Source organism: Polypterus senegalus, chromosome 5, assembly GCF_016835505.1.
Source record: "Polypterus senegalus isolate Bchr_013 chromosome 5, ASM1683550v1, whole genome shotgun sequence".
Classification (NCBI taxonomy): Eukaryota; Metazoa; Chordata; class Cladistia; order Polypteriformes; family Polypteridae; genus Polypterus; species Polypterus senegalus.
The window spans coordinates 128,231,677-128,247,038 of NC_053158.1; the positions used below are offsets into that span (position 1 = coordinate 128,231,677).

The 15,362-nt window shown below is 41.7% G+C and overlaps 1 protein-coding gene across 5 annotated transcripts in view; it reads right to left on the minus strand.

The window, feature by feature from the left end:
* The window catches only part of relch (RAB11 binding and LisH domain, coiled-coil and HEAT repeat containing), a 316,927-nt gene that overhangs the window by 186,002 nt on the left and 115,563 nt on the right, over window positions 1-15,362 (minus strand). For 3 of the 5 annotated variants that reach the window (XM_039753342.1, XM_039753340.1, XM_039753339.1), the window contains one exon: window positions 11,871-11,966. In XM_039753342.1, coding sequence (XP_039609276.1) covers window positions 11,871-11,966 — 96 coding nt within the window. Of the gene's footprint in view, window positions 1-11,711; window positions 11,736-11,870; window positions 11,967-15,362 lie in introns of all 5 variants that reach the window. The other 2 variants (XM_039753338.1, XM_039753337.1) reach the window with 1 other exon arrangement.

The window sequence follows — 15,362 nt, forward strand, 5'->3', positions numbered from 1 at the left end:
TACATACATACATACATACATACATACATACATACATACATACAGCTCACAAAAATGAAAGGAACACTTTAAAGAAACACATTAGATACATCAGATCTCAATATGAAGTTGGATATCTATACAAATAACGACAGGGCAATGTCTTAGGAACAAAAGGATGCCAAGTTTTTTAATGGAAATAAAAGTTTTCTGCCTACAGAGGGCTCAATTGTGTAGACACCCTAAAATCAGAGTGAAATGAAGATGTGGCAGGCTAGTCCATTTTTCAAAAACTTAATTTCTGCTACTCAAAATGCTTTTCAGTATCTTGTGTGGCCCCCACGAGCTTGTATGCATGCTTAACAACATCGGAGCATGCTCCTAATGAGACGACGGATGGTGTCTTGTGGCATTTCCTCCCAGATCTGTATGAGGGCATCCCTGAGCTGTTGTACAGTCTGAGGAGCAACCTGGCGCCTAATGGACCGAAACATAATGTCCCACAGATGTTCTATTGGGTTTAAGTCAGGGGATCGTGAAGGCCATTCAATTGTTTCAATTCCTTCATCCTCCAGGTACTGCCTGCATACTCTTGCCACATGAGGCCGGGCATTGTCGTGCATTAGGAGGAAACCAGGACCTACTGCACCAGCGTAGGGTCTGACAATGGGTTCAAGGATTTCATCTCGATACCTTATGGCAGTCAGAGCACCATTTCCTACGCAGTAGATGTCTGTGCGTCCCTCCATGGATATGCCTCCCCAGACCATCACTGACCCACCACCAAACCTGTCATGTTGAACAACGTTGCAGGCAGCATATCGTTCTCCTTGTCTTCTCCAGACTCTTTCACGTCTATCACAGCTGCTCAGGGTGAACCTGCTCTCGCCTGTAAAAGTACAGGGCCAGTGGCGGACTTGCCAATTCTGGTGTTCTTGAGCAAATGCCAGTCGAGCTCCACGGTGCTGGGCAGTGAGCACAGGGCCCACTACAGGACATCGGGCCCTCAGGCCATCTTCATGAAGTCTGTTCCTGATTGTTTGGGTAGAGACATTCACACCAGTGGCCCTCTGGAGGTCATTCTGTAGGGCACGAGCAGTGCTCAGCCTGTTCCGCCTTGCACAAAGGAGCAGGTATCGGTCCTGCTGATGGGTTGAGGACCTTCTACGGCCCTGTCCAGCTCTCCAAGAATAACAGCCAGTCTCCTGAAATCTCCTCCATGTTCTGGAGATTGTGCTGGGAGACACATTAAACCTTCTTGCTGCAGCACGTGTGGATGTGCCATCCTGGTGAAGTTGGACAACCTGTGCAACTTCTGTAGGGTTAAGGAAACGCCTCATACTGCCAGTAGAGATGATTACTCAAGCCAAAACTAGCACGAGTGGAAAACCATTCAAAAAAGATCAAGAGTAAGAAACTTGAAATGACCTCCACATGTAAAACCAGTCCTGTTTTGAGGGTTTTCTAATTGTTGCCACTTTAGTGCACCTGTCGTTAAGTCCATGAACACCAATACAGCTGAAAGTGATTAACAAATGACCTCAGCTGCTTAACCAACCAGAAAATTATCAGACAGGTTTAATTGATTTCATGCCAGGCCCAATAAAAAAAGTGTTCCTTTAATTTTTACATACAGTACATACATACATACATACATACATATATACGCACACACACACACACACATACAGTGCATCCGCAAAGTATTCACAGCGCATCACTTTTTCCACATTTTGTTATGTTACAGCCTTATTCCAAAATGGATTACATTTATTTTTTTTCCTCAGAATTCTACACATAACACCCCATAATGACAATGTAAAAAAGGTTTACTTGAGATTTTTACAAATTTATTAAAAATAAAAAAAATGTGAAAGCACATGTACATAAGTATTATGCCATAAAGCTCAAAACTGAGCTCAGGTGCATCCTGTTTCCCCTGATCATCCTTGAGATGTTTCTGCAGCTTTATTGGAGTCCACCTGTGGTAAATTCAGTTGATTGAACATGATTTGGAAAGGCACACACCAGTCTATATAAGGTCCCACAGTTGACAGTTCATGTCAGAGCACAAACCAAGCATGAAGTCAAAAGAAATGTCTTGATTGTCTGTAGACCTCCGAGACAGGATTGTCTCGAGGCACAAATCTGGGGAAGGTTACAGAAAAAATTCTGCTGCTTTGAAGGTCCCAATGAGCACAGTGGCCTCCATCATCCATAAGTATAAGCAGTTCGAAACCACCAGGACTCTTCCTAGAGCTGGCCGGCCATCTAAACTGAGCGATCGGGGGACAAGGGCCTTAGTCAGGGAGGTGACCAAGAACCAAATGGTCACTCTGTCAGAGATCCAGAGTTCCTCAGTGGAGAGAGGAGAACCTTCCAGAAGGACAACCATCTCTGCAGCAATCCACCAATCAGGCCTGTATAGTAGAGTCGCCAGACAGAAGCCACTCCTTAGTAAAAGGCACATGGCAGCCCGCCTGGTGTTTGCCAAAAGGCACTTTGACTCTCAGACCATGAGAAACAAAATTTTCTGGTCTGATTAGAGAATGATTGAACTCTTTGGTATGAATGCCAGGCGTCACACGTTTGGGGGAAACCAGGCACCACTCATCACTAGGCCAATACCATCCCTACAGTGAAGCATGGTGGTGGCAGCATCATGCTGTGGGGGTGTTTTTCAGTGGCAGGAACTGGGAGACTAGTCAGGATAAAGGGAAAGATGACTTCAGCAATGTACCAGAGACATCCTGGATGAAAACCTGCTCCAGAGCACTCTTGACCTCAGACTGGGGCGATAGTTCATCTTTCAGCAGGACAACAACCCTAAGCACACCCCAAGATATCAAAGGAGTGGCTTCAGTACAACTCTGTGAATGTCCTTGAGTGGCCCAGCCAGAGCCCAGACTTGAATCTGATTGAACATCTCTGGAGAGATCTTAAAATGGCTGTGCACCAACGCTTCCTATCTAACCTAATGGACCTTGAGAGGTGTTGCAAAGAGGAATGGGCGAAACTGGCCAAGGATAAGTGAACCGAGCTTGTGGCATCATATTCAAAAAGACTTGAGGCTGGAATTGCTGCAAAAGGTGCATTGACAAAGTATTGAGCAAAGGCTGTGAATACTTATGTACATGTGATTCCTCAGTTTTTATTTTTAATAAATTTGCATAAACCTCAAGTAAACTTTTTTCACGTTGTCATTATGGGGTGTTGTGTGTAAAATTCCGAGGAAAAAAATGAATTTAATCCATTTTGGAATAAGGCTGTAACATAACAAAATGTGGAAAAAGTGATGCACTGTACATACATACATACTGTACATACATACATACATATATACACACACACCCATGTTAATATTTTGTTGAAACACCTTTTGCTTTAATGACAGCCTTGAGTCTGTTAGGATACTTCTCTATCAGCTTTGCACATCTAGATTGAGTAATATTTGCTCACTCTTCTTTACAGAACTGTTCAAGTTCGGTCCGATTGGATGGTGAGCGTTGGTGGACTGCTATCTTCAAATCTTTCCACAGATTTTCAAAGGGATTTAGATCTGGGCTCTGACTGGAACGCACAAGGAAATTCCTTTTTTCTCCTTCAGCCAACTGTGTGGTAAATTTTGCTGAGTGCTTCGGGTCGTTGTCGTGTTGAAAGGTGACCATTCTGCCCATCTTCAACTTTCTGGCAGAGGGTAGCAGGTTTTCCTCAAGAATTTGATGGTATTTTGCCCCATTTATTTTTCCTTCTACCCTAATGAGAGCCCCTGGCCCTGCGGCAGAGAAACACCCCCACAACAGAATGCTGCCACCTCCATGCTTTACTGTAGGCTTGGTGTGTTGTGGATGGCGAGATGCATTGGATTTCCGCCAGGTGTACCAGGTGTACCATTTAGTTTGATTTTTTTCTCATCTGACCATAAGAACTTTTTCCATTTGGCATCAGAATCTTCAAGGTGCATTCTGGCAAAGCTCAAATGAGCCTTAATTTGGCCTTTCTTGAGAGGTGGCTTTTTCCTTGTGATCCACCCGAACAAATCACAATTGTGAAGCACTTGTGAAATTGTTGTCACAAGCACACAATTACCACTCTCTGCCATAAAATCCCATAACTCCTTCAAAGTGGCCATTGGTCTCTAGGTAGCCTCTCTTACCAGTTTCCACGTTGCTTTTCCATCCAGTTAAGAGGGATGGCCGGATCCAGGGAGGGTCTTAGTAGTACCAAACACTTGCCTCTTCTTTATTATGGACTTTACCATTCTCCTTAGGATTGATAAAGCCTTTTTTAAATTTTTTTTGTATCCATCTCCTGCCTTACGTCTGTCCACAGCCCTATCCCCGAGATCTTTTGAAAGTAGGTCACCACCCATAGTCAGTTATTTGCTGTCAGTTACACTACCAAGCAAGGAAATGCTCCAGGAACAGCTGTTCTTATGCTTCAATTATCACACTGATTACAACTGATCACAGGTGGAAGCCATTTTCCGTTGAAATTAAAGTGAGTTTTCAGGCAAAGTAATATTAGGTGCATTATGTCTTTAGTGGACAGCTTCGTTCTTGTCTTTATGGTGGGGTCATTATTCAGTCTCATTAGGAGTTTTCTGTGGCCAGATGGATCATAGTATATAGTGATATGACATTAAACGTGACCATGACCTCAGCTAGTCTGAATTTCAGAGGTGTTTAATGTATTTTTGGGAGTCCATAAAATTGAGGGCAGTTAGTATCGCTGGATTTCATTTTATAATAATTATAATAGATCATCTCAGAGAGACACTTTGAAGTCCCACGAGACTACTTGCACGTTACACCCTACTTACAAACAATTTCTCTGAGACATTTTATTGTCCCGCGAGACAAGGAGAAGACAGGACAAAAGTACAGCTGCTGTACAGGCTTTTACATGATCTATGCACAGCACGACATGCAGATCACGCAGCACAGCACAAACATCAGCTGGTTTAAAGGACAGCTGCTCTACAGGTTTTTAAATGATCATTGCACAGCGCAACATTTAGATCACACAGCACGGCAGCAGCTGTACAGGCTTTTAACACTAGAATTACCAGAGCCAACGAAGAAACTCGTAAATCCGGCCCACCTTAAATCTCTTCGCACCTCTTCATCAGCGTCTTTTATCTTCTAAATCTGTTGATAAGCTCAGGCAGCAAGCAACCTGCTATACCATCCCCCCACCGCCTCAAAACAGGCAAGAAGTTTTCCTAGTTCCTGCCTTGGTTGATTATCTGGGAGTGAGCTACCCAGAATTGTAAGGAAAAATAATCTGATGTGTGTTTTGTTTCTACAACAATCTATGTAAAACACACTGTTAAAACAGAAACATTCATGTTTTAGTAATAAATGACAAAATGTAGCCATGAACTGCAAAATGTGTGCAGCTGATGGCCAGATATAAAATAAACACTTTCACAAAAGGTGCAAGTACAATATGACAGCTTCTGTGGTGCTGTGGTTAGAACTGCCGATTTATAATCCGGAGGGCATGAGTTCAAGACCAGCTCCCCGGCAAATTTATCGTTTTGAGTAGTGAGCTGCTCTTATTGTTAATATTATACAATAGAAACATACATTTGATTTGTGTCTTTAACAGCCAGTGTAAATTTCTAGTACTTTTAAAAGTTTGTAAAAAAAATTTTTTTTTCTTTTATTCTTTCAGTCGTGATCACTATACAACACCAACCCCCTGCCCCAGATCTGACGCGGCTACTTTTTGTTTGAAATTAGGAATAACTGTAGATGTGAGTGGTGAGTTGGGACAATGGAACTGGAAATTCTCCGATCTGGAGGAATAAAACCTGACACAAAAACGTTGGTGAATCTGCCTTCTTCGCATCTCACCGTCACTTGAATTCTTTTATATTCAGTTTTATTAAGTGTTCTTGCTTACGCTGAATTAGTATGCACCTTATGGTCCAGGATGTCAAATCCGCACTGACAAAAAAACAGAGACATAAGTATATATGATATTTGGAATAACTCATTTTATGATCTGTATAGTACATTTCGGAAAACATTGTGGCACTGATGCAACTTTATTCATATTCATTCGCACACCTTCTTGTGCTTGTAATCAGTGACCTTTTTTTTTTTTTTTCGATCTTGCCCATGCAGTCTCCTCATTTTGGTTCACAGTGCTGTTTCTTTTGTACTCCAGGACATGTAGAGGAAAGAATAGTACAGAGAGGTCAGTTCTGCGATACTGTATACAGGGAGTGCAGAATTATTAGGCAAGTTGTATTCTTGAGGATTAATTTTAATATTGAACAAACACAGTGCTATCAGTCAATCCAAAATGTTAATAAACCTGAAACCTGAATGTTTCACAACGGAAATGTGAGTGTGAACATCATCAGGGGAATACATATAAAGCACAATTATTAGGCAACTATTAGTGTGCAGATTTATTATGCAACTAAAGGAAAAATGAAAATTTTCCCATCTCACTTGTTTATTTTCATCTGTTATAGTGAGAATAATAAACAAACACCTCAAAATTTACAAATAAACATCTCTGACATTTCAAAAAAAATAAATCAATCAATCAATGACCAATATAGCCACCCTTCTTTCCAATAACAGTCATAAGCCTTTCCATTCATGGAGTCTGTCAGTTTCTTGATCTGTTGACGATCAGCTTTTTGTGGAGCAGTGACTACAGCCTCCCAGACACTCTTCAGAGAGGTGTATTGTTTTTCTCCCCCGTAAATCTAGCGTTTAAGAAGTGCCCACAAGTTCTCGATAGGGTTTAGGTCAGATGAGGAAGGGGGGCCATGTCATTATTCCTTCATCTTTAAGGCCTTTACTGGCTGGCCACGCAGTGGAGAACTTCGATGCAAGTGATGGAGCATTGGCCTGCATAAAAATCATGGTCTTTTTCCTGTATCACTGTTTGAAGAAAGTGTCTTCGAAAAACTGGCAGTAGGTTTGGGAGTTGATTTTGAGTTCATCTTCAATGCAAAAAGGTCCAACTAAGCTCATCTTTAAAAATACCAGCTCATACCAGTACCCCACCTCCACGTTGGAGTGGAGCTCTGTGGCCATTACTGATCCACAGGTCCATCCATCTGGTCCATCAAGAGTCACTCTCATCTCATCGGTCCATAAAACCTTTGAAAAAAATCTGTCTTCAGATATTTCTTGGCCCAGTTTTGACGTTTCAACTTATGTTTCTTGTTCAGTGGTGGTTGGGTTTCAGCCCTCCTTACCTTGGCCATGTCTTTGAGCACTGAACACCTTGTACTTCTGGGCACTCCAGGTAGGTTGCAGCTCTGGAATATGAAAGTACTGGAGGATAATGGGTTCCTGGTAGCTTCACGCTTGATTCTTCTCAAATCTTTGGCAGCTAATTTGCGTCTTTTGTTCTCAACACGTTTCTTGCGACCCTGTTGACTATTTGCAACAAAATGTTTGATGGTTCTGTGATCACACATCAATATCTTAGCAATTCCAAAAGTGCTGCATCCCTCTGAAAGACTTTTTACAATTTTTGACTTTTCAGAGTCAGTTAAATCTTTTTTTGGCCCATTTTGCCCGAGGAAAACTAGCTGCCTAATAATTCTGCACACCTTGATATAGGGTGTTGATCTCCTTAGGCCACACCCTCCCTCATTACACAAATACACATCACCTGACGTGCTTAAATCCAATAAGCATTCAAGTTAATACAGCTTGGAGTTGGAATATACGCATTAAAAATGATGATATGGTCAAAATACTCACTTGCCTAATAATTGTGCACAGTGTATGCAATCATCAGATTCATATGTTAACAGTTCCCACACACCAAAGGACCGTCCTTTTTACGTTTACGACATGTGTACCTGTTGCAATGTACACACTTCTATTGGTGCTGTGGTTACTATTACACTGAAAAGGCTGGGGGGAGCAGTGGTCTTGGAACAGGAGCTTGTAGATGTTGCATTCTCTTTTGCTTTATCCATCGCCTTTTCTTGTAAGAAGCGACAAAGAAGTTCCTCTGCAAGGTGAGCCATAAACACTCTTCTTTTCTCAGTGACCCCTATGCATGCCTTGTACAGTACATGTATGCTGATTGCCACCAAGTCAATCGTGTTGTAGCACAAGCAACTTGCCATCTGCATGCTTCTGCTCGCACTGAATAAGCTCTCGCCTTCTGGTGCATGATGTCAACGCAGCACCGGGCAAAAAAAGAGACAAATATATGTGACATTTTGAAGAAATCATTTTATGACCTGAATAGTACCAATCAGAAAACATTGTCGCACAAATGCAATATTATTTGAAAACGAACAGCGTCATTAATGATCGACGCGCAGACCGACATGCAGATCACGCAGCACAGCACACGCAGCAGCTGGCTTAAAGGACAGCTGCTGTATGGGCTTTTAAATGAACGACGCGCAGCACGACATGCAGAATATGCAGCGCGGTAGCAGCAGCAGCAAGCCAGCAGCAGCTGACCTGTCCGCATCTCCTTAGCTTTCGTTCACTTTTTCACTAGTTTTGTATTTGGCTACATTCAGTGTCACTACTGGCAGCATGTCCTTGTTCAGTGTTTTCACGAAATTCTCCATGAGTCCCAGTTTTATGTGAAGAGGAGGCAAAAATATCTTTGCTGGGTCGACAAGCGATTCATGTACCACATTTTTTCTGTCCTGGATCTAACTTTTCACGGATTGGCCAGTTCTGTCGAGAATAGTGCGACTCTTTGGCACGGCTGTCCTGTTCACAGATGAAACAACAGTACTTTGTATAGCTGAGCTGCAGTCCTAGTAACAGAGCAATGACTTTAAGATCTCAACAGATATTCCAGTTGTACATGCTACACTGGACGTGCTTCAGCAACAGTTCCATATTCTCATACTTTTCTTTCATGTGTGCTGCATAGCCAACAGGTACTGAAGGATAAACATTGCCAATGTGTAGCAGAACAGCTTTCAGGCTTAACATTGACGAATCAATGAAGAGACGCCACTCTTCTGGGTTGTGATCACAACCCAAGGCCGAGAACAATCCTTCAATGTCACAACAGAAACAGAGACTGTCGATTTTTGCAAAAAATTTGGTGTTATCATGTCGGCCTCGAAACACAGAATTTTTCGTACCTGGTGACAGCAAACTCCATTTCTGCAGTCTCAAACCCAGCAATTCGGACTATGTTACCAGAAATGCACGGTTCAAAATCCGGGCCAATGTCACTGTCAGTACCCTGCATTGCAGTTTCTTCATCTGGTTCGTCTAAGATCCAATCCTCTGGTGGTTTCGAAATTGGAAGACTGTCGTCATGTAGCACAGGTCTCATTGCTGAAGGCAGATGAGGATATCCAATTGACTTCTTGTTTTTGGCACAGAAACCAGACAAGTAACAGTCCGTCACATGGTCTTTGTGTTCTCGCCATATCATCGGAACAGCAAACAGCTTTGTCTTTCGAGTGACTCTGAGCCAGGCTCTCAGACTGACAGCATATGTTGCACATCAAATGTGAGGTGCCCATTCCTTGTCTGGATCACCAATTTTGCATCCAAAATACAGATGATGAGCTTTCTTCACAAGAGCAGTCATCCAATGTCTCTGAGGCGCAGGTGTATATTCGCCACAGATATAGCAGAATGTATCGTGGCTGTTACGAGATTGACAAGACATATCGCCCAAAACTAAAACGTCTATAGCATCAAGCTTACTTACTTTTATATTGCTACAAATACTATACTTTATTATACTGATATTATACATAGACACTATCTATTTAAACCAAATGAGCAAGACCAGTGTATGCAAGCCACCTTCATAGCATGCTGAGACAGCATCAAGCTCATTCAAACCTGCCCAGGCATGCCCAGCATGTCAACTTCCACATGACAGCTTCCAACCTGGCCTGATTCCATGCCTGGACATGCCCATGCTGCACAAACCGTTGTTGATAACTTATGGGAGCGAAACTGTTTTGATACAATATATAAGAAAAAATCATGACAAAACTAAAATGTTACGTGATGGGTAAATGTTGATGTGATATTCATGATCAGCACCCAAAAAGCTGTAAGAAACACCCAACTGTGTTCAAGAAGCAAAAACTTTGTTGTGTAGTGATAGCTTTGAAGTTAGGAAGACATCTTTCAACTTTGCATGTGCTACAATATGGAAATGTCAAGATTGCTGGAAAATGGCCTGCTGCAGCTTGTGAATTTTTTCCATCTATATAGGCCAATTATGAACCTAAACAACTGTAAGATACGTGCTTGCCACTATTTATTCGCAAAAATTGCCTGACCAAAACAGACACCAGATTAGCTTCTTGGGGAATTATTAATGCCCCTGAAGTTTTCTGGCTGTCTAATTTGATGAAAATAATTTTAATCAACAGAGTAGCAGGTTCTGCATGACCAGAGGGCACTTCATTTGTCATCTGATGTGTCATCTGTTTTGTTTACAGTTTGCGGGAATGGAAACTTACAGGTTTTAATAAGACTACATAAACAGCTTAATCAAATGTATTTGTGCGAAATTGAAATAATAAAATTAATGCTGCTGATTTAATTCAACTATAATAGGATAGTGGTAACTCTACAAATTATAGCGGACGCTCAGATAAAATATATGTTAGATGCCACTGAGATGTACTCTCACATTCACAATCTCTTCCTAAATCAGGGCTGGAATTGCCATATATAAAACTATCAACAAGAGCTTGGATTAGACAGTGGACTCAAAATGTTAAGAAACACATATGGGAAGATACGTGAGAAAGACTGCTAAATTATATCTGGCATTTGCAATATGTTGGGGATTTTTGAAAAGTTCTACAACTAGGATCTTCATGGCATAAATAAATTTACAAATCCATCTGCCAAGTAATAAAAAGTATGAATTACTAACCAATTCATTCTATATTCTCCATCAGATACATGTACATAGCACCAGGACCTGTTTAACCCAAATCTGAAAATCTGCATTACGTTACATCTGTTATACTTAATCATGATAATCATTACATATATAGTATTATATTGAAAAATAAAACTGAATATTCTTATCACATATATACATAATTACTGCAAAACGTGCAAAAGTGGAAAAGGTAACACTGATTTAGAAGGTACATTGCAGTGTTTGCAGTAAAGGCAAAGGTGCAAGCATGACAAATATTACACCCTGGACACAAATTAATACTATTCACTAAAATATTCAATTAAAATTTGTAGCCTCTACTACTAACAGAACAAGGACCTGCTAGGGTAAGATACAAAGGGAGAGAAAAAGGTACAAACATTCACATAAAATCATCCTATCATCACAAAAAATATAACCTGTTCTTGTCACAACATGGTACGCATAGGAACGAGTTAACAGTAAAATGTTTAATTTTATTAAAACAATCACAAACACATTAAACTCCATAGCATATATAAATCAGTAATTTATCTAATAATGTATTAATGCAGTTTTTTTTTTAACGGAACAGGATTTCCCATATTTAAGATTGCAGCATTAAAAATATTTATTGCCTAGTAACAATTACATGTGTTAATGTCATTATAAATATGAATTACCTACACAATAGCAAAAGCCAACATTTTAAGAGCAGAATTATATTTGCTTGATACATTACCAGTAAGGTGGATCATTAAACAGACTATAGTACATTAGTCTGAAGTAAATGGAGGAAGCCAAGCAGTTAAAACAATTAAAGGCTGTGGGGGCATGCATTTACATCTTTACATTGAACTCACCTGACAAAGATGAGCAACCATTCTCTAGGAGCAGAGATGCATGCACAAAAGTAAGAATGTGATTGAAAGTAACACACTGTCACAATATGAAAGAAATGCACATACTGCAAATGAAAAACAGACAACAAATGCAGTAAGGAAAATGTGGTTGTTAATTACCTCTCGTTTTGCAAGTAGTACATTGGGTACAATGTGTGGTAAGCAACGTCCCAACATCAACGTAACACTCTCCTCACTGTCTGCAATGCGAGACACCTGCAAAACGTATGTGAAACAGTGATCAGTACACTTGAAATCAGCTAAGTAAAATAACTGTGGCTGCTTATTTTGTTCATGTGAAGCTGGAGATCCACAAAGGAAGAAAATGAATCACGTATCAAAGTAGTTTTTATTCCTGAGCTTCATCAGAGGATAATGCTTAGACTTACAAGAATCAAAGGCAATATATAGCAAAAAATTACGTGGGGTTTTTAGGTGGCTAAGTCAGTGTGATCAGGAAAGGGGGGTATTGGTTGTAAACTTTTATTTATTATAAACATGTTCTTGTTACCCCTCCTCGAACTGCCACCTTATTGTGGTGGAGGGGTTTGCGTGTCCCAATGATCCTAGGAGCTCTGCTGTCCAGGGCTTTATCACCCTGGTACGGCCACCCAAGGCAAACTGGTCCTAGGTGAGGGATGAGTGGTTCAGTAGACCTTCTATGATGAATAAAAAATTTGGACACCGTTTTCCCTCGCCCAGACATGGGTCACCGGGGCCCCCCCCTCTGGAACCAGGCCTGGAGATGGGGCTCGATGGCGAGCTCCTGGTGGCTGGGCCTGCACCCATGGAGCTCGGCCGGGCACAGCCTGAAGAGGCAACGTGGGTCCCCCTTCCCATGGGCTCACCACCTATGGGAGGGGCCAAGGAGGTCGGGTGCAGTCGGAGTTGGGTGGTGGCCGAAGGCAGGGACCTTGGCGGTCTGATCCTCGGCTACAGAAGCTGGCTCTTGGGATGTGGAAATTCACCTCTCTGAAGGGGAAGGAGCCTGAGCTAGTGCGCGTGGTCGAGAGGTTCCAGCTAGATATAGTCGGGCTCACCTCGACGCACAGCTTGGACTCTGGAACCAATCTCCTTGAGAGAGGCTGGACTCTCTACCACTCTGGAGTTGCCTCCGGTGAAAGGCGCTGAGCGGGTGTGGGCATACTTATTGCCCCCTGACTTGGAGCCTGTACATTGGGGTTTACTGAGGTGGACGAGAGGGTAGCCTCCCTCCACCTTCGGGTGGGGGAAAGGTTCCTAACTGCTGTTTGTGCGTATGCGCCGAACAGCAGTTTGGAGTACCCACCCTTTTTGGAGTCCCTGGAGAGGGTGCTAGAGGGCATACCTTCTGGGGACTACCTTGGACTGCTGGGAGACTTCAATGCTCACGTGGGCAATGTCAGCGAGACCTGGAAGGGCATGATTGGGAGGATTGGGAACCCGAGCGGTGTTTTGTTATTGGACTTCTGTGCTCGTCAAGGATTGTCCATAACGAACACCATGTTCGAGCATAGGGGTGTTCATATGTGCACTTGGCACCAGGACACCCTAGGCCTCAGTTCGATGATTGACTTTGTGGTCGTGTCGTCGGACTTGCGGCCACATGTCTTGGACACTCGGGTGAAGAGAGGTTCAGAGTAGTCAAATGATCACCACCTGGTGGCGAGTTGGCTTCGATGGTGTGGGAGGATGCCGGTCAGGCCTGGTAGGCCCAAACGCATTGTGAGGGTCTGCTAGGAACGGCTGGCAGAGTCCCCTGTCAGAAGTAGCTTCAACTCCCACCTCCGGCAGAACTTCGACCACGTCCCAAGGGAGATGGGGGACATTGACTCCGAATGGGCCATGTCCCGTGCCTCTATTGTTGAGGAGGCTGACCAGAGCTGTGGCCGTAAGGTGGTCGGTGCCTGTCGTGGCGGCAATCCCCGAACCCGCTGGTGGACACTGGCGGTGAGGGATGCGGTCAAGCTGAAGAAGGAGTCCTACCGGACCCTTTTGTCCTGTGGGACTCTGGAGGCAGCTAATAGGTACCGACAGGCCAAGAGGAATGCGGCTTCGGCGGTTGCTGAGGCAAGAACTCGGGCATGGGAGGAGTTTGGGGAGGCCATGGAGAACGACTTTCGGATGGCTTCGAGGAGATTCTGGTCCACCTTATGTTGTGTGTAGAATTCTGAGGAAAAAAATGAATTTAATCCATTTTAGAATAAGGCTGTAACATAACAAAATGTGGAAAAAGTGATGCACTGTGAATACTTTCTGGGTGAACTGTGTATAAAAAAATTTATAAAACTTGTGCATTAATCAATTATATGTGATACTGCAAATATATAAGAAATTTCACACATGTCAAAAGATAACTACAGGGTCACGGGGGGTCTGCTGGAGCCAATACCAGTCAACACAGGGCGCAAGGCAGGAAACAAACCCCGGGAAGGGCACCAGTACACCGCAGTATTGTAATCATATGTAATTAATTTAAAAATATAATTTAAATGCATATTCTATTTTATTGAGTTTTTAAAAACCGCATAAAACAGCAATATAGTATCACTGACCACATAATGTTACCTTTTTCTAAAAGTTCCTCTTTCCCAGTTATTGCTACTCCTGTTTTTTAATGAATAAATACAAAGCCAGGAAGAAAAGAGCAATAAAAGTTTATAAAGTGTCAATACCCATTAAGGATTTTCATGTTTCATAGATGAACTAGGATGGTCTCAGCTATTTTTCCCCCAAAATCATTTAATACAGAATTACTTTACACTACTGTGAAATCAAGGGATAATCCCATTCAAATATTTCTAAAACATTTCCTAACCTCAAAGGCAACAGTGCCACTGATAAGGATGTATTACCGCAAAAGGATTAAAGATTTAGCAAACAAAAGTCTGTTCTTAATAAAACCTTACTGATTTACTGAAATATTAGAGGGAGTATTTTTATTTTACTTTTAGAGACTGCCTTTGCAAAGAATTTGGGGCCAGTGTCTAAAAGAAAAGTTGGTCTAAAAATTAAATGTTTTAGAGAGTTTTACTGATTAATTCTATTTTTCAGATTCATGGCACAGTACTGTACTTTGGTTAACAACTTTTTCCACAGAGTTTCTTGAAATACCAGAAGGAAATTGGGCTGAATATACTGTACTTCTTGATCTGGTAATTTTCTACACCACATGCATTTAAATCACAAAAGAGTTACAAGTTGCTTTCTTGTGTTTCAAATTTGGTCTTCAAGTCTTATGATGAAAGTCTGGGTGAGGAATCTTGGCCACTACTGCATAATGAACACAAAGTGCATAATAATTTTACTTTTTTTATTTAACATGTCCTAATATCTATATATTAATCTCAAAAAAAAATTTTTGAAATTTCCCTTATAAATATTTAGTATATCAATGTGAACAATGAAAAATAAACACAGATGGTTCAGTATTTCTTAACAGAAGAAAGAAGAAGTTCAGCCTGGAGTGCAAGCTTTTTTTTGCAAAGATCAGAGGTCGGTAATCAAGCATATTTCACATAGGTCTTAAAATAAAGTCTGCTAATTCTGATGCCTTCAATGTTTTCTTGTATATATGAAGTAAGATACTATTTAGCTTCTTAAGATCACCCTCAGAAAAATATCTGCAATATC